This window comes from Callithrix jacchus, chromosome 5 (assembly GCF_049354715.1).
Source record: "Callithrix jacchus isolate 240 chromosome 5, calJac240_pri, whole genome shotgun sequence".
NCBI lineage: Eukaryota > Metazoa > Chordata > Mammalia > Primates > Cebidae > Callithrix > Callithrix jacchus.
Genome location: NC_133506.1, coordinates 33,344,319 through 33,367,554, shown reverse-complemented (window position 1 = coordinate 33,367,554; position 23,236 = coordinate 33,344,319). Strand labels below are relative to the sequence as shown.

The 23,236-nt window shown below is 52.9% G+C and overlaps 1 protein-coding gene across 1 annotated transcript in view; it reads right to left on the bottom strand.

Moving 5' to 3' along the window:
- Nucleotides 1-17,858, bottom strand: part of VSTM2L (V-set and transmembrane domain containing 2 like) — a 43,349-nt gene extending 25,491 nt beyond the window's left edge. The window contains exon 1 of the mRNA XM_035298571.3: nt 17,515-17,858. Within this exon, the coding sequence (XP_035154462.2) occupies nt 17,515-17,635 (121 nt within the window). The 5' untranslated portion in view covers nt 17,636-17,858. The remainder of the gene's footprint in view (nt 1-17,514) is intronic.
- Nucleotides 17,859-23,236: the final 5,378 nt, after the last annotated feature.

Here is a 23,236-nt window from a genome sequence, read left to right as displayed (position 1 = left end):
AAGCCCAGAGGACTGAAGTTCTAAGGAAAAAAACCAAGAGGCATAGAGATCATTCATTCATTCATTCATTCATCCAGTTCATTCATTCACTCAACATTTATTGGGTACCTACTCATGCACCATTATTCGCTTGTGCCAGACTGGAGTTTCTGGGGGGACTGTACCTGTGGACAATATGCACATGTGCAACCAGAGAAGTTCTGAGTGAGGCTCAGCAGGCCAGCCCCCTCCCCACTGCCCCTCCTCCTGGTCCTTGTGACCACAGGCTGCCCAAGGCCAGCCTGGCCCACCTGGCCCAGCCGAAGGGCCACACAGCCAGACTGACAGGCAGGCTGAAGGCTCCCCTGAGATGGCCCATAAAGTCATCTTGTGAAATGCAACCAAGAATGAAACAGGGCAATAAATAAAGGCTAACAGTGCCAGGAGAAGGTGGCTGCTTTGCCAGTGGCTCCCCCACCCTTGCTGGCTATAGGCCAGCCCAGCAACCCTGTGGCATCATCTTTTTGACTGGAGCCCACGATGTGACAGGAGGGTGATGTGCCTGATCCTATATGATGCTCACAGCCATCCTGCTGGCCAGGGATCATTGTCCCTTTATGACAGGCAGGGAAACTGAGGCTTGGAGACATGTGTCACAAGGTCACACTACAAGTCAGGACCAGGAGCTGGGAATAGAACCCAGACTTGGGGCTCTAGAATTCAAACCTGCCCTGTTTCTGCTGGCACCATTGTTGCAGTGATGAAGACCAAGTGAGGGGCATCCACAGCCGCTGCCCACTTCCATACCCGGCCTTTTCCAGCAGCATGAGAAAACGGAAGCTCAGAGAACCTGGGGGCCATTGGAGCCAGTCCCCTGCCCCAGGGTTGAAGGAAGGAAGCCCCTCCTTTATGCCAGACATTGTACCCAGGACCACTTTCATCCTCTCAGACTTAATGAGATGGTACTATTATCAGCCCCATTTCACAGAGGGAGTGACAAGGCTGAGAGGGAGAGTCGGTGCCTGAGATAACACAGCATCAAGGGACAAAGTTAGATTTCAGCCTGACTTCAAGCTGGCAGCAAAATTTCCCCACCAAAGCCTGAATCTTATCTAAGCCCCATCCTTTTCAGCTAGAAAAAGTGTGATTCTCTGGGGCCATTTCCAGGAAGCCTGCTCTATGCCCAGCTCAGCTGGGTGGCAGGGCCACAAGGGTGTGTGCTCCAGGTTCAGGAAGGCCTCTGGCCACCTTACCTTCCAGCTGGGAGGCCGAATAAGGGCTCTCCAGGGGAAAGGGCTGGAGAGGGAGGATTTAATGAGGTCCCAGCCCAACCACCTGTAAATCTCAGCTGGCTTCTAGAATCAGGAGACAACCCCCATAAGAAGAAAACCCAGATAAACAGGATGGAAAAAATCCCTCCAGGAACAGAGAAGACTGGCTGCGTCCAGGGCCCTCTCCTCCCCAGGGAGGAGCCCAAGGGTTCTCTTTGTTTCTTTCTGGGCAGCCCGTGGCCCCTGACAGGTGCCTGCAGCAGGAGGGATGGAGGCGTGAGTTGATGAAGTTTGTTTTACCTTGCCACAGGCAAGCCAATGTGTATGGCTTTCTTCCTAAGAGGCTGAGGAGAAGGCATTTTGTAAGAAAGCTTAGGGAACTGCAGCCTTGGTGGGCGATGTCTGCCTGGGCGTGCAGTAGGAGCTGAAGTCCTCCCTCAGAAGGAATAGAAGAGATCAGCTTTGATGGAACCCCTACCCTAAGCCAGGCCCTGTGCCAGCTTTCCCAGGATGCCACAGATCAAGCCCCTGCCCTCGGGGAGCCTGCAGTCCCCAGGAGACACACACATGCCAGAGACTGTTACAGGAACAATGGTTGGAATTGAACCTGGACTGCCACGTACAGTTGTTCAGAATGTGCACTGCTCGTATGGCCATGAATCATAGTGCTGCCCAGGGTTATGCAGGGCAAACTGTATGTTGGAGCTATGGAAGGAGGTTCTAGAAGGTTCTAGAAGATCCTGGGAGAAAAATAGGCTCATGACTGCCTAGAGAGTCAGGGAAGGCTACCAGGAAGAGGGGACATGCTTGGACCTGACGGCTGACTAAGGTTTGCACAGTCAGGGAGGGACTCAGAACGAGAAAGGGCATACCAGAGAGAGGCCTCCCAAGTCCAGCCTTTTAGCTGCCATCACCATTGCTACAGGATCCGTGTACCACATGCACCATTATTTACTTAATATTTATTTTCAAAGCATCTTTCCCTTTTTACTTAAATAAATTCAGGTTAAAAGAAGACTTTTATTACCACCATAAATGAAAAATCAGCATCACTTGCCATAAATAGAGGATAACTGTAAAAATAAGCGCTATGAAAACCAAACAGCATTCGTAAATTCCAGCCAAAGAAGCTCTCCTGCTGAAGGCTATGAGCCTCAATCTCCATTTTTTCTCATTAACAAGGGAGACTGGCAAGGGTTAGGTGTTGAAGTCGGAGCATCACAAAGCAGAGACTCTTTTCTTAATCACAAGGGGCTTGGGACACAGGTCCTGCTCAAGTGTGGACACCAGCAGGCACCCAGCACTGTCACCGGCCCTGGCTTCTGATGGCCATGACCCAATCCCACAATCCATCACTGGTTCCCACCCCCAAGCCTTGCTCCAGCTGGACCACACACCTGGAAACCTTGCCTGCCACTTCCCTATCCCAACCCTGCTGATTCTTCCAGTGTGGCTCTCAGGACAGCATCCTTGCGTATAGTGAGAACTAACACCCATTTAAGGAATGAAGAGACCCGAATGCATACTTGGAGAATGAATGAACAAAGAAATGAATGGATGACTCCTTTATAGTCTGTGCTGCTCAAACCAGAAAAGCAACTTCCTCAGGCACTGACTTCAGTCCAGAAACATGGTTCAAGAACATTATTTTTGTATTAAAACAAACATGAATATATTATGGAATAGAATATAGAAGTCATAAATTTTGAATGAAATAGAAGACATCAAAGAGATGTTGTCCCTTGTGGGAGCTGTTACTCTCCTTCGTGGGCTGCACGCCGTCAAGGGCCTCTTGTCCCATCCAGTCCAAAGCCTCCTTCTTCTCTGCAACCTCAGGCTCCACAGAGCTCAGACTGTGCTCTGCCCACAGGAAGTGCTGGTGTGGCAGTTAACAGGGGAAGGGGCCAGAAGGACGGCCAGGGGCTAGGACGAGGGGAAGCCCAGGTTTTACAGTGAGGATGCAAGCCGCAGCTCCCCTGACTTGCTGGGTAGCACTGTAAAAGCTGCTTCACTACTCTGAGCTGGCTTCCCACTGTGTCATTGATTACAGGCTTATTTTGAGGATTAAATGCACAAATGCAAGGGAAGAGCCTGTTTCCATGTGTAGCACCAGCAGGTCCACAACAGCTGCTGTTCTCTGGTGAAGCCCACTCCTTGCTGAGTCTTAGACACACACAAGCACATTCACCCAGGTGGGTCCTTGCCTGTCCCTAGCTGATGGAGGAGGGGGTGCCCTATCTAGTAAAAATTGAAATAGCCTACATTTTTCAGTCCTTACTACATGCTAAGTGCCTGGAGATACTGGGTCTCTGTTTCCTCATCTGTAAAATGGGGCTAATAATAGCAATGACCTCATAGCGGTGTTGTAAGACTTAAATGCGTTAAGCACATTTAATATTTATAAGCTAGGCTGCCTGGCACATGCCACAGAAATGTTTCCTATTCATTTATTTTTAATTAAAGTGAAAGTCACATAACATAAAATTAACCACTTAAAAATATATTTTTAATTATTAGTATTGGTATTGTCTTTTATTTTTTTGAGATGAGGTTTTGCTCTTGTCACTCAGAGTGCAGTGGCATGATCTCGGTTCACCACAACCTCCACCTCCCGGGTTCAAGCGATCCTGCTGCCTCAGCCTCCCATGTAACTGGGATTACAGACATGTGCCACCATGCCAGGCTCATTTTGTATTTTTAGTAGAGATGGGGTTTCACCGTGTTGGCCAGGCTAGACTCAATCTCCCGTCCCCAGGTGATCCACCCAGCACAGCCTCCCAAAGTGCTGGGATTACAGGTGTGAGCCACCGCACCTGGCCAAAATGAACCATTTTAAAGTGAACAATTGAGTAGCATTGAGTGCATTCACAATGTGGTATAACTAGTCCCAAATACTGTCTCCCCCAAAAAGGAAACTCCTCACTCCCCACATTCCCCCAACCCCGGCAGCCTCAAAGCTGCATTCTCACATTTGCCTATTCTGGATATTTCATGTAAACTGCAGTCTTTTGTGACTGGCTTCCTTCATTTAGCAGAGTTTTTGAGGTTCATCTACCATTGTGGCACATATCTGTAATTTATTACTTTTTATAGAGGTGTTTCTTTAATACAATGAAATATCTTACCTAATCCCCAGATCAACCTGGGAAGTGGCCACTCTCATTGTCCTCTTCTTACAGATGGGGAAACTGAGGCACAGAGGGGGTGGGGACTTGCCTAGGTCCCCTGCCAGGCCCCCCTGACATAGCCAGGCAGGAAGTGCTGGAGCCAGCAGCTGGAAGCAGGGCACCTCCCAAGGCCACCAGCACATATTGAGGGAGACAGCAGTGGAATTACAAATCTAGGGAGATTTAAGGAGAACTAAAATATTCTGGCACTTGCAGGATTGTGGGAGTTGAGCAGGTTTCCCCAGTGGAATTCCCGCCTCCTCTTCCCACATGTCTGGGCCACAGGGAGTGAGAGGCACAGGGAGTGAGAGCGAGTGGGAGGGAGAGAGGCAAGTGTGGGAGTGTGCGGGAAGCCAGAGATAGGGCAGGGGCCGGGACAGAGAGCCAGGAGCCGGGAGCGGGCACACAGGCGTCCAGACTCTACTGATACCATTTATCTTCCGCCTTCCCAGCACATCCTGCAAAGCTAGTGAGCCCATTGCACTGATGTATAACGAGGCTCAGAGAGGCTGGAGTGGGGCAGGACTTGAGCCTCAGTGTCAGACCCCAAAGCCAAGGCATAGAGCGGTCCCTGCTGCCAGGAGGGGCTGAGAGGGAGGAAGTAGAGGAAGCAAAGGAGGCTGCATCAGCCACAGGAATGGGTTTGCCCCAGAACCCGAGAAAGGAGCAGCCTCAGAGCCACTGAGAAGGAGAAAGAAGAATGAGGGCTGTGGGGGGCGCTGAGGGTGGAGCCAGGAGGGCCAGGAACATGAAGGATGGGGCAGAAAGGGAGGCAGAGACCAAGGATGGGGACAGGTGGAGGCAGGCACTCAGGATGTTTCAGAGCAAAGGTTCTGGGGGTGCCCAGTGGGCAGGGTGGCAGTACCCTCTGGCCAGAACCTGGCCTGGGTCAAACCTGACCCCGACTCAGGACCTAGTGCTATGTGCACCAGGGCTATGTGCCCTGCCCCAGCCCCTGCCCCTGCTGGCCCTGCCGCCCCTGCCGCCCCTGCCACCCCTACCGGATCGTGTCTGGGAAATGCAAGGCCACAGCAGTAAACATATGGGCTCTGGAGTCAGGCTGACCTGGATTTCAACCCCAACTGCACCTCCCCAAGGTGAGCGAACCTTGGAGCTGCTAGCGTGGTTTCCTCTTCTGTAAAATGGGGACTGTGGGCGGGGCCGCAGTGAGACCGCACAGGTACACAGTGGGCTCCTGCACAGGATCAGGCTGTTGTCATGTCACTTCCCCACGTGGTCTGGCTCTAGCTCCTCCCTCTCCAAGGCCCCTGGCCCCTTGAACTTATCAAACCCCAGGGCTGTTCTAGAACCAGAGAATCCCTGGCTGAAGGGGTTGGGCCCCACCCCAGGGCCTTTGCACTTACTGTTCCCACGGCCTGGGAGGGAATTTCACAGGCCAAGAGCATAGAACCAGAAGACAGTAGCGGGGCGGGGGCCTGGGGCTTCCTGCACTAGCTGGAGGGTGTCTGAGGGCCACGGAGAGCTGGTGGATCTGGGCCCTGTCCCAGGGGCCCTCAGCCGCTGGCAGCCCGCGCCTCCCCCTCCTCCTGCCTCTGCCTGCCGGGAGACCATTAGTGCAGCTTTGTTTTGAGCACTGTTTCCACTACCCTGCGCTCTGGCCGCCGGGCCTCCATTAGGGACCCTTTCCCGGACCGATGACAGGCGGCAAACGGCTCCCCAGCGAGCAGGCCCTAATTGCCGCCGCCTCCAATGCCGGAAATGATTTTTTTAAAACCTCACAAAGCAAAACAGACACCCTGCCGTCAGCATTCCACCTTCCCCACCTCGGTGGGCTGAGAACTGAGCCTGGGGGCTCTGAGGAAGGAGGGGTCAGTCAAGAGCTCACCCCCACCCCAAGAGACACCCTTAAAATGCCGGGCTGGGGGAAATTAGGGCTGGGCTCTGCTCCCTTGCTTTGAACGAGGTGTGGGGCCCCAGCTCACTGCACCTCCCTAAGCCGCAGTTTTCCCCTCCGGAAGGCGGGCGTGTTGAATGGGAGCCTGGGAGCCTGGGAGCCCGGACCCCGCAGTGGCTCTCTCAGGTCATGGGCCTCTGGCTTCTCTAAGGGGTCGGTCCACGGAGCACAGGGGAGCCAGGAGCCGGGAGGCGGGAAGAGAGCACGAGGGGCAGAGGGAACAGCCCGGGAGAGAAAAGCTCAGCTCTGGAGGAGTGAAGAAGCCTAGTGTCTGCAAGGACTAGAAAGGAGGCCAGTGTATACACACACACACAACACACACTATACACACGCATACACACGATACACACACAATCCACGCATACACACTACACACACGCTACACACGCATACACACAGTACACACACACACTGCATACACACAGTACACACAATACGTACACATACACACAATACACACACAATAAACACAATAAACACGCATACACACAGTACACACACACTGCATACACACAGTACACACAATATGTACGCATACACACAATACACACAATAAACACGCATACGCACACAATAAACACACATACACACATAGACATACACACCCACACACATGCACACATACACATGCACACATACACATACAATACACATACACACATACATGCAATACACATGCACACAATACACAAAAAACAATACACATAATACACACACATACACAGATACACACACAGACACCACACATACACATATACATACACACACATACACATACACACACACACCATACACACATAGACCCATACATGCACACCACAAAATACATGCATACACATACATGCACACACCACAATGCACATACATGCACACACCACACATACATCACACATACACATGCATGCACACACACGCATACATATATCACACATTCAGACACAGACACACATATACAGACACACAGACATGCACACATATACAGACACACAGCCGATTCCCTCTTTTTCTGAGCCCATGTTCCCACCTTCCCTGGATACCTGGCCAGCCCCAGAATCCCATGAACCACGAGCTCAGCCAGGCTCACACCAAACTCAGCACCTTCCCAGGAGTGGCCTCTCCTGTCCGTGCACAGCCCCTCCAGCCCCAAGTCCTGCTTCAGCTGCCCCTCTCCACTCACCATGGCCAACCCACCCCAACGCCAACCATGCACCCTCCCCACTCAGAAGGCTCTCAGGGCTGCCCACTTCTCCAGGGGATAAGACCAAACTCTGCAGCTGATTCCTGGAGGTTCTAGCTGCAGCCTGCTTTTCTAAACACAAGTGCATGGTTCTCCATAGGAAGCCTCTTCCAGACCCAGGCAGCCAGGCACAGCTCCATGCTGGCCTCTGGAGTCCTCCTCTCAGTCCCAGTGGTCCTTGGATACAGGCCCAGAAGAAGTCTGCCTCCCCCAGGAAGTCTTCCCTGACTGCACCAGGCATAGAGACCTCCCTCTCTTGGCCCACCTGCCTAAGCCCTGCTCCCTGGGCTCCAGTCTCTGTTTTCCAGTCCCCCATGATCTCTTCCCGACCCCAAGTCTCCAAGTATGCTCACCAAAGACTTAGAGAAAGTGAATGAAGTTTGTTCCCCCCAGCTAGCGTGAGAGGGCTGCAGGGAGAGAGAAAGGATGCCAGGGTCTAAGCCCGGCCCTGCCGCAGACTTGTCCCATGTCCCAAGGCCAGCCCTGATTGCTCTGGGCCTCAGTTTCCTCATCCACGAAACGAAGACTCTTTCTGCTTGAGGTCAGAGACAAGCTTTGGAGGGCCCCAAAAAACCCTTTGAAGCTTGTGGGCAAAACTCTGTGACATTTTTTGAGGAACCGATCCATAGTTTTCATGAGCTTCTCAAGAGGAATGTGACTTCCAAACAAATTAGGAACCACCAGTGCAGACAAGCGTCTGTGTTTCCTCCAGCTTTGCCATTTGGTCATTCATTCCTTCATTCATTCACCTGACATTTACGGAGTGCCTGCTCTGTGTGGGTGTCACCATGATATACAAAATATATGTAGGTGTAATCCTGACATGTCATCAAAGAGAGATGTGTGTGTGTCAGAAAGGAAGGAAGGAACGGGTGGGGGCGGTGAGAAGAGAGGGCAGGATGGATCCAATGGACACAGAAAGGAACAAAGAGAGAGGGAAAGAGATAGAACAAGATCAGAGAGACCCAGAGAGAGGGAGGGAGAGAGAAAGAGAGAGACCCAGAGACAGCAGCAGACCAGGAGAGAGAGATGCAGAGTGAGGGCCAGCAGAGAGCACTTCCCAGGCATAGGTGGGCACTGCTGCTGCCCCGCTCGCTGGTAGCTCTGAGCAAGGCCCCTCTCTCGGTTCTGACTCCTGCTGTAACCTTCCAGACGCTCCCATATTGCAGGGGCCAGGGAAGGCTGGTACTGAGGCAAACAGGCACAGGGCAGAGGGCAGCAGCCCAGTCCTGACCTGCCCCCAGGCTCCCCTTCAGCCTGCACTCCACTCCAACCACACACAGTCACCCCCACACACTCTCCCTACAGCCAGACAAAAACACCACTCCCTCTACTAGAAATTCCAGGCAGGAACACACAGGGTTCCATGCATGCCCCCAGGGCCCCACTGCTTCCCACTGACAGCACTAGACTTAGACACAGGAGTCCAGACTTTTGGAGCCATGTGCTTGTAGCCAGAACAGGGCATTCTCAGCATTTTGGCATTGATGGCCCCTGTGGGAATCTGACTAAGCCAGGAGCATTGCTCCGGAACAAAGCACCTGCCCACACACCCAGCTCAGCAGCTGGGAACAGGACAGATGGGCAGGTTACGAACTCTGGCTCTGTCATCCCACAAGCTGGGCTCAAGCCCGGCTTTGCTGTTCAGCATGTGTGTCCTCAGGCAAGTCGCACCACGCCTGCCTCAGTGTCCTCCTCTGTAAAATGGGCATGCCGCCTCCTAGCATGGTGAGGAGTAAATGAGAGGAGGCAGGGGAAGTGGCGGAAACACAGAGAGTGCTTGGTGAATGCTGGCTGCCACAGAGGCCTGCAGGCCACTGACAGTTACAGTGCTGATGGAATCCTACCACTCCCACCAGCTCCATCCTCATCCGCACGCACACACACACACACACACACACATGCGTGCACACACACACATGCACGTACATGCAGGTTGACAAATGATGTGATTTCTAAGTATACAGATGGAAGCATTATACAGGCTTGGAGCTCAGGCAAACTCATCATTGTTCAGTGGGGAAATTGAGGCCTAGAGAGGGGCAGGGATATGCCAAGTCACCCAGCAAGGCAGACACGGTGTGGGAGAGCGGAGCATGGTAGACAGAAAGCCAGCATCCACCAGCCCCTCTCCTTACCCTGGCACTTTAAGAGCTGAAGTGAAGTCACCGAAAAGCCACTGTCCCCATGCCTCAACACAGGGCAGAGAAGGCCTCATCCCTGCCATGACCCCTGGGTGGGGCCAGGGCATCCCCGGCGTTGGGAGCTCCACCCACCTGGGCCCTTGTGCCGGTACCATTACTAAATTGCTGTGTGACACAGCTTTAGTAGCTGCCCACTGTGTTCCAGCTGCTCTGCCTACTTCAACAGTCTTTGCTCCTTTGGGAAATAAGGTAGAAATCTCCTCACTAATATCCCCAGCTAATAACGGGTTGGGCTCAGCTTGCATACCTCTTGTGCCAGGGAGCTCATTACTGGGTACCCTCACTGCCCCACGGGTGACTGCCCTTCTCCGTGTTTAACATCATCCCAGCCTCTTAAATCTTATCACAGTAAGTATATATATATTTTTTCTTCTTTATTTTGGAGACAGGGTCTTGCTCTGTCACCCAGGCTGGAGTGCAGTGGTGCAATCACAGCTCACTGCAGCCTTGAACTCTTGGGCTCAAGTGATCCTTCCACCCAGCCTCCCAAGTAGCTGGGACTACACCTGGCTAATATTTTGTACTTTTTTGTTTTAGAGACAGGGCCTTCCTATGTTGTCCAGGCTGGTCTCTGACTCCTAGGTTCAAACGACCCTCCCGCCCCAGGCTCCTGAGTCACCAGAATTAGAGGCATGAGCCACCATGCCCAGCTCTATACTTATATATTCTTTACAGGTTCAGGTTTCTGTCTCCCCCACTAGACTAAGGATTCTAAGAGAGCAAGAACCTTGACTGTCTTCTTCACTGGTAAGTCCCCAGTGGCTAAAACAGCACATGATGGGTGCCAGCTGATATTTGTAGAATGAATGAAAGAAGGAATAAATGACCAAGCTTCCCACACATGGCAGCAGCCCCATGAGGCCAGTAGCTCCCAGTATGAAGAGTATGGGCATGCAGTGTCCTGGAGCAGCCCGTCTGACGCCCCCAGGTCATGCCCCCAGGCATTTCCGAACCGTGGATCCCCACAGACATGCCCACTCGCCGCCTGCACTATTATGTCCTTAATGTTGTTCTATAAACTAACCCACTATTTTTTAATACCCCCGTTAGGCTCATCCTAAGCAATCATATCTATGAAATCACAGTTTTGATGTGCTGGTTATATTTTTTCAGTACACATTAAAATAAATGCATAACTACTAAAATGTAAGAGGTTTCTCTAGGTTCTGCCTAAAATCATCTCTCAGATAGGACCCAATCTTCTTGTGGGCCCCGGGAGGTTTTGAAGAGGGTTGGAACTGGGGGTTGGGGGGTGGAGCTGAGTCCCAGAGACTTCCTGATGGCTTCAAGAAAGGGAAGGGAGGCCTGGCTGTGAGAAGCGGACCTGGAGGAGCAGCAGCCCCCTCTCTGCCTCCCCACCCCCACCTCATTTCTCTGGAGCAGCAGGAACCATGGGAGCCAGTTGGGTGGGCTCTGGACCCCAGAACCTGTAGCTAGAAGGAGTGGATTTTGTCCCCAGATGGCCCCCTGCCTGTTTTTCTGAAGCAGGCATCTCATGGGGTCAGGGGAGGAGGGCACGGCCCTTGGATCCCCACCATCCTCATGGCTGCAACATCACATCTGAAGGTACCATCATCCTTGCCCACTCCAGGGTGTCCTTGATCTGTGCTCAGCAGGGATGAGGAGGTACTCCAATTCTGTGATTTTTTTTCCCCTTACAAACATGGATTCCTTATGAAACTAAAGTTATTTAAATGTTTAAAAATATATTGACTCGGAATGAGCAAAGCTTTAAGAATTCAGACCTCATCCCCTGCTTCATCCTCCTCCTCATTCATTCATTCATTCCCTGCCACCTCCCTGGGCCAGGCATTGTCCTGGGTCCCAGGACACAAGGGAATCTGACCCCTGTTTGCCCAGCGGGCCCCAAACTCCTTTCAGGACTGAGAGAGTCTTCCCACAGTCCCATGAACAGGCTGGTTTGATCCCCAAAGTTCAAGGTGATGACCAAACACTCTCAATGGGCACCTGTGCCGCTGTTCACACTACATATTCTCCCCACACTTTCAAAACTCGAGGGAGGTTGGAGGGTCCCTGGGATGGCATTCTGCTGCCAGAGTTGCAGCTTTACTGCTGTTTGCCCTCCTGGGTTTGGAATGCGGAGGCCATTGCACTCCTTCCACCCCGGAGCCAAACCTCAAGGCCCAGCCCTGCCCTTCCCCGCTGTGTGACCCGGGCCTCTTCCTCCTCTTTCCTAGGACTCCCAGCCCTGGAGCCAGATTCTTCAGTTCAAGTCCAGCCTCAGACATTTGGCAGGTGTGTGACCTTGGGGAAGCTACTTAACCTCCCTGAGTAATTTTCTCCATCTAAACTGTGGGCCCAAGACAGTCCTTCCTTTTGGAGTTCTTGTGAGAACTGATTGAGATGATACCATTCAAGGCCCTGGCATGGCACTCAACACACATTTGTTTCCATATGTTTATCTCTCCTGTTTTTAATTTTTTTTTTTTTTTTTTTGAGACAGGTCTCACTTTATCACCCAGACTGGAGTACAGTGGCACAATCTCGTTCACTGCAATCTCTGTCTCCTGGGCTCAGGCGATCCTCCTGCCTCAGCCTCCTGAGTAGCTGGGACTATAGGTGTGTACCCATGCCTGGCTATTTTTTTGTAGAGATAAGTTCTCACTATGTGGTCCAGGCTGGTCTCAAACTCCTGGGCTCAATTCATCCACTCACCTCAGCCTCCCAACGTGCTGGGATTACAGGCATGAACCAGCCAATCTCTTCATTTGTACAGAGCTGGATGAGGTGATCCCGAAAGCCAAGAAGTACCCTCCAGGGCAATTTCAGGCAAATTCTCCCTTGCCCCTGAGTCTCCGTCTTCCCATCTAAGAGAGAAGCTTGGGGATGATGATCCCAAAGAGCCTCAATGATTCATTCCAAAAGCTCCATCTCTTGCTCCCACAGTGGGTCAGAAGAGGCCACTTACCCGACTTCCCTCACCCTGCCCACTTGTTTTTCACAGGAGACTTTGCCCACCACCCTTGCTGTCACCATGACAAGGAACCGAATTCCCTGCGTCCTGCTGGCCACCTGCGGCTCCTCTTGTTTGGGGAAAAGGCTGTGGGAGCTGCTGATGGGCAAGGTGTCAAAACCAATTGGTGTGAAGGACTTGGGAAAAACCGCTTGTGAGGGCCAATTCCCCACAGGAGGCCGGGAAACCCTCAGCCCAAGGCAGAGTGTTTACAGGCGTAATTGATAGAATAATCACCAACGCCCTAGACAAAGACGAACACATTTTTAACATCATAACCTTCGGAAGACAGGACTCAATTTTCTCCATCTTCCAGCCACCAAACTAGCTGGCTTATTGATGGTGAGATACCAACAGTTCAGTAAGGAACGCAAGGAAGCCAGAGTCATTTTTCAGTGCACAGGCTGCTTGCCAAATGGCCCGGTGCCCCCTCCTTCCCCCAGCCCCTGCTGGTCCCTCCTGGCAACAGAGAGAATCTCAGGACAGTGAATCACTCAATGGATGAAGCCCCGGGCCAACCCAGGATCTTTGTCTGCATTGGGGTATATGAATAATTGAAGGTGCAGGCCTAGGAGTGTGTGTGTGTGTGTGTGTGTGTGTGTGTGTGTGTGTGTGTGGCAGGGTGGGGGCAGGAGTAGGGTTGTTCGCTGCAGTGTGAGGCTTCTTGAGGCTCCTTTTAGGGACCATCCACCTGCCAGCATCTGGACCTCTCCCTCCCCTGCAAAACCAAACCAAGACAGCCCCTAGCATCAGACAGTTCTGGTCCCTACATCTCCTGTCAGGTATGGGTAAATACTTAAGGTAGTGGCTTCCAAACGCAAGGCTGCATGAGAATCCTCTGGGGAACCTATTAAAATGCAGATTCCACAGACACGTGGTTTACGCCTATAATCCCAGCACTTTGGAAGGCCAAGGAGTGAGGATGGCTTGAGCCCAGGAGTTCGAGACTAGCCTAGGCAATATAGTGAGATCTTGTCTCTACAAAAAAATTAGCTAAGGGTGGTAGCGTGTGCCTGTAGTCCCAGCTACTCAGAGGCTGAGGTGACAGGATCGCTTGAACCCAGGAGGCAGAGGTTGCAGTAAGCTGAGATTGTGCCACTGCACTCAAGCCTGGTCGATAGAGCAAGACCTTGTCTCAAGAGAAATTAAAAAAAAATAAAATAAAATGCACATTCCAAGATCCCAACAAATAACCATTCTGGCAGTGGGTTTAGGGGGATCTGGATTGTAACAATTCCCTGCAGCACTCTGCCATGTGAGGCTTCCTGGGTCCTCTGCAAGCTGGCGGGGGGTCTACAGAAATCCTCACAAAGACCCTGCCTGCGGGATCCCTACCCTGGACAAGATCTGGAAAGATCCTGGAGTCCAGCCCAGCTGCCTGTTTCTAACCTAGAGGTATCCCCGGCAAGATCCTGCCACCTTTCTGAGTGGCTGGTTCCTCTTGGTGGAACCCACTGCTTTCCTGGTTCTCTGAGAAGCTGAAAGGCAGCAAGCTTGAGCCACAGCAACACAAAGGAAGAAGCCATGGCTAAGCCTGCCTCGAGGCTGTCCTGGAGGAGACAGGCCCAGAACTGCCAGACACACCTTCATTCTAAACACAGCTTTCCAGCTCTCTGTACAGACTCAGCACCCTCGGGCAGGTCACTGGCCCTCTCTGAGCCTCAGTTTCCTCCTATCTCCAACACCAGCCTTGCATGAATGGTCAGCCTGAGTGAGTTAACACTGGCAAGGGCTTGGCAGCACAGGGCATACATTAGGCATTTTGTCGATGTTTGCACCTTTTCCTCCCATCCCTGCTGTGCCCATGGCAATGAGTTAACATTTTCTGATAAGAAAAAATCAAAGTCACTCCAGTTTATTGAGCACCTACTAGGTGCAGATACTGACCATCACCATCCCACCTCCCTATGCCTGATGTCTCCTTGAGAGACATGCTCCCCATTCATTCCTCACACCTCTAAAAAGCGCTCTTCCAAGTGGGTTGAGTGGAGGTGGGAGATGGGAAGCAAAACAGATGTCCTTTCTGACCAGTCTGACTGCAGGCTCTCTTTGTGACAAGCTCCAGGGCAGGCAAGTGGAAGGCAGGAGCCCAGTGGCCAGGCTGGGGTCAGATGGAGCTGGAGGAGTGAGCAGCCACCAAGCACTTGCGGTCAACTTGCCCCTCCCCAGGATCCCCTGCTTCTAGTTCCACCCCCCACCCCCAGACACAGACACCTTTCCGACTGGGCCACATTTCCTGAATCAGCTGAGGACACACGGAGCCCAGGAATAATGAAACGATCAGGCTCCAATCTGCTAAACAGCAATTTCTGAGCTTTTTCAGCACACACAGCTTTTATCAAATTGGTATTCTCCTCCTGAACACAAATGGCTTATTAGACATGACCCACTTATTCGCCGCGTCTCACTATCATTAATAACAGTTTCTTTTTGTGATTAAGTGAGTGGCTCCAAACCCTTCCTGTGGTGGCGGGCGCTTGGCCCGGCAGAGGGGCAGCTGTGGGGGCTCTTCGGCAGCCAATACTTGGTGACTTTGAACCTAGCAATGTCGGGAGAAGGCAGCCTGGCTCCTGCAAAGCAGGCTGGCCTCCTTGTTTCTTTAGGGACACAGGGAGACCCAGAGGGGTGGCTCACTTGCCCAGAGCCACACTGGAGGGTCAGGAGAGAAGCCAGGTTCGCCAGCAGCCAGGGGTGCCTCCTTCTCATCTGGCCCTGCCCTGGGCCTTAGCTTGACCCTTCAGGGTGCAGAGGGGAGATTACAGCTGGTTAGGCAGAGCTGTCCTCTCAGCTTACCTGGCACCAGAGGGCAGGTAGAGACTGTCACACAAAGGGCAGACAGACCCTGCTTATCTATGGGGGGCCACCGTGGGGCCTCAGGAATGACAGAGTGGCACCTAATTCCCAGGGGTCTGGTGCTCTAGGAACAGAATGACCATCAGCCTCAGAGTCCCATTCCCCTTAACTCTCAGGACTGCAAACTCAGGGAAGCCCTTCCATGGAAACCCCTCCTGGTGGAAATTCCAATCATGCCAAGGAACTGAGTGGAGTGGGGAGGGGAGGGGTGGGGAGGGAGGAATTCCCAGTTTCCCTTGAATGGGAGGGAATCTGACAGGGAGATAAATGTCCTGGAAAAAAAGCGCTGTCTTTGCCTGACAGACCCTGGGGCCTGTCCTGGTTCACTCACTCTCTTACTGTGTGACCTTGGGCAACTTCCTTCACTTCTCTGAGCCTTGGTTTCCCTATCTGTAAGTTGAGGATCAAAAGAACCCTTTCCTTATTCACCACAGCTCTAGCCAGGTGGGTAGAAAATAGGTGAGGGGTAGGAAGGGTACATAAATGACGCACACAGCAGTTACTACCAAACATGGTGAGGCAGAGGGGGGCAGGGAGTCCTGGTTCCCAAAAATCAGAGACCCTGAGGATGGCTTTGAAGCCCCCCTCTCCACTGGAGCAAACCCACTCATGCGCCACACCCCAGCAAAGCCTTCCCTGATTATCTACCCCTCTTACCCCTCAATCATTCCTGTCAGAATAAATCATCCAATTCTCTGGCCTTTGTGCAAACCTCCCCGCAGCCCTGGGCCAACAGTGCCCAGCACTGGGGCAGCAGCCTCCCCCACAAAGCTGGGAGCCCGTCTAGGGAAGGGTGGCACGGGAGAAGGGTCTCCTTTGGTTTCATTTATGCTTGAGCCCCTATCCCAGAGCCAGGCTCACAGGGGCCAGGGGAGCCCCCACAGCTGCCAGGCCCATACGGTCCAACTCTGCTGCCAACTTGGGCTCCTTCGGGGCTAGCAGGAGCTTCTGACACTCAGCCAGCCAGTGCTGGGAATGTTTGTCTGCTCCCTGGCTCCCACAGCGGCTGGAGTTGAGAATTCCCACATTTCAGTCCTCTGGGGCTGAGGATGAGGATGGGGTACCCTATGGAAGGATAGCATCGGCTCACCCCAAGAGGCAGACAGAAGCACCAGGCATTCCACTCCCACTCGCATGCCTCTAGCTGCAAGCAGCAACCCCAACTACTCCGTTGTCTCTGAGGGCTTCCACCAAGCTACACCTGCCCAACAGGGAGACTTCGGCCCCAGGCAAACAGTTCTCAAGAAACAGGGTCTTCTGCCCCCCAGGACCTGCCAGTGGTATAAGGAGCAGGTGTGGAAAGGGAGGAGACAAGGGCCTCTGCAGGGTTAAACCCATGGAGAGTAAAGGCAGATGGGCAGAGAGAAGTGGGTGAGCAAAGTGTGTTCATTGTGTGTGTGTGTGTGTGTCTCTCTCTCTCTGTGTGTATGTGTGTCTGTGTGTGCGCGCGCACCAGGGTGTCTGCAGGTGGGCAGGCAAGAGTTGTGGCAAAGCGTGTGCGCCAGCTGGCAGAGTGAGCCCACCAGCGCAGTGCCTGATGTGCTTGTATAGTGGGCATAAGTGTAAGGGCTTGCAGTGAGGAGGGGGACCTGAGGCGCGTGTGGAGATGTGCAGAGTAGGAGTTGTGAGTGTGAGAAAGCAGCGACTGTGCCTGGGTGTCCACGGCGGTGCATATCGGCGTGGCCATGGAGGTGTGCTTATCCGTGAGTGTGGGGGGCAGGAGGTTCGGGGGTGCGCCCCCTCCTCCACAGAGCCGGCTGGGGTGCCAGGGCGGGTCAACCGTGCCGGCAGGGGGCGTCCCGGGATTCCCGCCACTACCGCCGCCGGTTCGAGCCCTGGGGCGGCCAAGTTGGAGTGGCGCGGCCCGGGGTGGGGTTTGGTGGGGAAGTCCGCGGGGGAGGCGACCGAACTCACCGTGGCCGGAGACATGGTTGTCCCAGGGCGCGTGGCCGGCGGGCCGCGTGGCGCCGCCGAGTTGCAGGAAAAGTGCCAGGTAGTGGAGGGCGCCCAGCGCCACGGCGAGCGGGGCCCCCATGCTGCGCGCTCGGGCTGGGGGCGCCGCCGCCTCACATCGGGGCCCCAGAGACCGCAGACCCCGTGTCCGCCGTCCTCTGCCCTGCGCGGCCTGGCTCCCCGGCTCTGGCCGCTGCCCCTCGCCTGCTGTCCCCGGCCCCGCCCGGCTCCCAGCCTTCGCCCGGCTCTGGCCCAGCCCAGGCTGCGGGGAGCGAGCGCACGCTCAGCCGGCCGCCTCCGACTGCGGGACTCTTCCCTTCCGCGGAAGGCCACGCCGCGCCGCCGCCGCACCTTCCTCCCTCCTCCCGCCTCCCTCCTCCCTTTCCTCCTCCCCTCCCTCCTCCCGCCTGGAGCAGGCGGCGGAGGGATCTGCTGCTTGATTTATCATCAAAGTTTTGTCCAGGCTGGGATTTTTAAAGCGGTACCCGCAACTTTCCCCCGCCCGAGAGCGGGGGCGGGGCCGGGATGGGGCGGAGAGAGCCACCCCAGGGACGCGGTTCCCGCAAAGCATGACCCAACGGGCTTCAGCCACAGACACACCATCCATCGGGGAGAGGGAGAAAAGCCAGGGCAGCCGCCGCCAGCCACCGAGCTCAGAGGATCCTAACTTTACCGGCAGGGCGGGGTCGGGGTCGAGGGCCAGTGGGCTGGGGGTGAGGGCGAGGTCGGGTGGGAGCCTGTGCTGAGACACAGGGGACCTGGTGATAGCTCTGCCGCCGCCCTTGTTGTGTGATCGCGTTCGGGTGTCTACCGAGCCTCGAGGTTTTCATCTGAGAAAGCAGGGAAATAGCTGTCTGCGGGGGTCCTGGTGAGGATTTGCGGAATCGTGCATGCAAAGTGCTTAGCATAATGCCACAGGCGTGGTAGGAGCTCAGTAGTGATTACTGTCGGTGTTCCCCTCTCTGGGACTCAGTTTTCGAGTCTTTGTAATGGGAGTGAGGCAGGCCAGTTGCTGCAGCTCCTGGCTCTGAAGATACTGGGCCTTATGTAGTGGATGGGATCGCCCCCTTCTGGACTGTAGGCTCCTTCCCTAGACCAATGAGCCTCAATGGGGTTTGTGTGTGTGTGTATACGTGTGGCAGGGGAGGGGGACAGAGCACCATTTCCATTCCCAAGAGCAAGAATTCCAACAAAGTCCTCCAATACCTGCCCAACCCGTGTTACTGGGGCTGATGAGACAGACCCTCAGTACAGACTGGAGGGCGGACCACTGGTCCCATTTAAAACATGAGGAAGCACCTGAAACTAGAGAATTGGCTTCTCTGAGGTCCCACGGCGAGTCGGCCGAGGCCGCTGACTCCCGGGCGGGGTCCCTCCTGCTCTCATCCCTCGCCCTTCCCCAGGCCTCGCGGCTCACACGGCCTGGTCCTCCCGGCTTCAGCACCACGGAGGAGGATAGCGCCAGCCCTCAGCGCCTATCCTTTTCGCACCGCGGACAGCGTCTCAGCTAGCCCTTTGATGCTAGGGTTCACACAGTGGACAGGCCCTCGGATTTTCTCCCCCGTCCCCGCCAAACAGGGTCAACACTTCCGACAGCCCACCCCCCACTCCAGAACACAGGTGGATCCCGCGTCCAGCACTGTGGACAGCGCCGTCCAAGCTTGAAAACGAGGTTAGAGCCTGAGGCACATAACCCCTCACTATCTTCCCTCCGTCTTAGCACCTCCCCTTCCAGTATTTTTGGGGGTGGCACACCGGATAGGACCCGTGGTAGTCAGCAACAATCCTGCTCCTTCCAAACTAAGGACACCTCCCCCACGATGTCCTACACTTACAAGCACTGTGTTCCGGCACCATCCAAAGTCCAGCGCTCCCTTCAGCACCGAGGACAGGTCCCAGGAGTCGACGCCTCACCTTTGGGCCAACACGCCCTGAAGGAAGGGACCGTGTTTGCCTGATTCTCTCACTTCTCACTTTCTTCCCACACAGAGGTGGTGTTTAGGTTATCCTGGGCTGCTCAGGTGTCATGGACTTTACACATGCGTTTTGTCATTCATTAAATCCCCTGAACCTCGCTCCCAGTGAAATGGACTACTGCTTCTATCATAAAGATGTGGAAACTGGGAATCCTCCAGATCACATAGCAGCCACCATGTTAGTAGAACTAAAACCCAGGACTCCTTCAACCTCAGCCTGAGGGCTCGCAAGGAGACTGTGGTGACAGAACTGGGACTCAAACACGGGCTTTCTCCTCTTATACCACAGATTGGAGGGAGCAGACACAGGAAAGAGGACAGAGAGGGAGAGGAGAAGACAGAGGAGTAAACAAGAGATTGTTTCAGGGCTACAGAGGAAGGGGTCTGGGGGCATGGCAGCACATTGCTGCCGTGCCCCTAGTCCACTGGCTGACCTTCAGAAGTCCTTTCTCCTTGAAGCCTGGAACAAGACCAAGGTTCCTTCAAGGACAGACATCCAGGGATTGTATCCCTTTGAAAATGTTCGTGATGTCATAGTTCTGCTAAAAACCCTCTGATGGCCTGTTTATGTGAGAACCTGACTTCTCTAGTTTGCAATCAGGGTCCTGGCCTCACCTCCTGCACATATCCTGTGCTCTCTTGGGCATGCCTTGGCCTCATTACATCCTTACCCTTTCCAGACCTTCCCCTGTGCTTGTATGCCTTACCCTCTATCTAGCTAAGTTCCCAGTTGGCCAAGGTTCAGCCTGAGTCCCCATGGGAAGAAATGCCTGCTGCCTTCTCCCAGTCCCCAAACCTCTGTTGGCTCATCACTGTATGCCCAGAATGGCCCTAAGAACTTTCATTATTCCACTTAATCCTCAGAACCACCAGGCCGTATAGGGTAGGATGGTGTGGTTAGAAGCGTGGGCTCTAGAGCCATATTCTCTGTTTTGAATCCTGTCATTTGGTAGCTTTTTAACCTTAGATAAGTTGCTTAGCCTCTCTGTTCCTCAATTTTCTCATCTTTAAAATAAGGGTAATAATAACTCCTTCACAGCAGGATGGTGGGGATCAAATGAGTTGCTACATGGAAAGCACTTAGAACAATGCCAGGCACATAGCAAATACATAATACATGTTGACTAGTGTTCTTGTTATCTACAGATGAGGACATCGGTTCAGAAAAATTAGGTATTTAACCCAAAGTGAAATAGCAAGGCCGTGATGTGTTTGATTCCAGAACCAATAAAAAATTCCATGTTTGATTTCAACCTACCCAAGAGGGATAGGTTAAACTAGATGTGCCTAGGTATTATGCTTTCAGGCCTGGGCACATCTAGTTCAACCTACCCTCGTGGCACCTTAAGAAACTAAGACCCAGAGAAAGTAATTCACTTTCTGAGAGTCACAGCCACTCATGACAGAACTGGATCCAGGTCCTCCATCTCCCAGCTCAGGGATCTCCCTGTACACCATAATGCCCCACTTGTATTTCCTGTAGCACCTAAACTGCACTTTACAGTTTACAAATCACATTCACACCCATGATCTCCTATAATTCATACAACAACCCCTGAGGCTGCTATTATTCCCTTCCTTCTTTTACTGACAGGGAACAGAAGCTCAGAAAGATGACATAACCTGCACAAGGTTGCACAGTGAGGTGGGGCAGAGGCCAGGTGTGAAAGGACACATGCCCAGCTCATCCTCCTCCCCTGTGCAATCAATTGCACCTCTTGTCTGCTTCCCAATGCAAGTGCAATCTCTGGGCGCCGTGGAAGCCAAGAGCCTAGTGGAGGCAAAAGGGAAGCAAAGACTAGCCCAGGAAACAGTCTAGGAATTCACAAGGTGGGTGGCGCCTGTCAGTTATTTCATTCTGGGAATGCTGCAGGAGATGGAAAGCCTCACATCCCTGGAGGCTACTAAACAAGCATCTACTGGTCGTGTGGATGCCATGAGGCAAATATCACTGCTATTCCCATTACACAAATGAGGCTCAGAAGTGAGCGTCACATCAAGTATTTCAATTGGGAAAGATGATATTTTTAAACTTCCCTCTAAGCATGGGATCTTGCACGGCCCCTTAGTGCTGAGCCAAGCTCCCTGGAGAGTCTCCATATCCTCCCCTTGACTCAGAGAGGCCACCCTCCCTTCCTCCTTGAGAGGTGTCACTTGAGCACTGTGGCTCTGTCAGTGGTAACAGCCGTAAGATTTGTCCTTTTAATCCAGAATCAATAACAAATTTCATTTAAAAATAAATTAAACCAGGCATTGGAAATCATTCACCATGTGGGCTGGGGCCCTATATAGCACCGTCTAAATGGCTTCCTTTTGCTCATCTATCAATGCCAAGAGAGGGAAAATACCTAGGCTGCCTGATTCATGGAGAAACTACTTAAATGTATCAGCCCCTAACAATGAGCAATGTAAGCCCAGAGTTGCACCTTTTAACACACCAATAACATGTGGAGCAAGTCTTCATGAGACTTATCAGAACCCCCATGGTCACTGGCCTTGAGAAAGCCCATTTATAAGCGGGAACAATGGCTTTAGTATGTAGCCACCTAATTTCCAGAATGCATTACTGAGCTCCGAGGAGCAATGGAATTCTATTAAAGTCTTATCTGCCATGGGAGGGTATGAAACCGGCGGGGAAATTCAGGCTTGGCATAGACATGCCCAGAAAGCAGCAGGGCTGACCCTAGGAGGTGGGTGAACAAGCTCAGAGGGAGAGGGGGGAGCAGGAGGGGCCCTGCATTGTGAAAATATGTGTGTTAATAAGAGCTCCGGTTTCCAGCGATTACGTTAACATCAGCGAATAAAACTTGGCAATAAAACATCAGAGCTGCGTCTCAGACAGCATTTCCTTTTACAGCCCGGTGTATTTCACTCATTATAACAGGAGGCAGGGAGCTCGAGGTGTCCCCATTTCTCCCCCTTTAATTAAATTTCCTAAATTACTGCCCAAGATTTGGATAAAGCGAAAGACTTACGGCTCCACTAATCGCCATCGAGGCTCCCGCCCCATCACTATAGTGGCCCTGACTGTACTGGTTTCCAACATTATTAAAGTGAAATACTGTGGGCACTGCCTGCCTGGGCTCTGGTTTTTAAAAAGAGATGCAGTGTCAGGAAGAAATTGGCCCATGGTCAGGAAACAGGTCTGGGTTTCAGGATGGGCTTTGCCATCACCTCCTTCTGTGACCTTGGGCAAGTTAGTTCTCTTATCTGAGACCCACAACTTCTCCTTTTCCCCAGATGTTCATATTGAGGCTCTTAGAATTGATTTGTAGCTAGTGCAGTCCTTGGATGCACACTGGGATGACTGGGGAGCTTTAAAAATATATGAATGTCCAGGGCACACCCCAGAGATTCTGACATAATTGGTCTTAGGTGAGATCTGAGTATTGGGCTTTAAAAAAATTCCCCAGGTGATCTCAGTACACTGCCAGGATTGAACACCATTGGTCTAGACAGAGATTTATGAGATATTAGTGAACTTGAGAATCTCTGGGGAGACTGGCTATGCCCAGGCCCCACCCCTGGGGGTTCTCTTTCAGTCTGGCTTTTCGGGGTAGGTATCTGGGGATCTGCCTACTCACTAAGAACCCCAGGTGTGTCTCATGCAGGGATCCAGTAGGCTACAGTAAGGATTCCAACAGAGGTGGGAAGACAGGGGTTCCCTGAATTGAGCCCAACAAGCCTTCTGGAATGAGGAAGCCCCT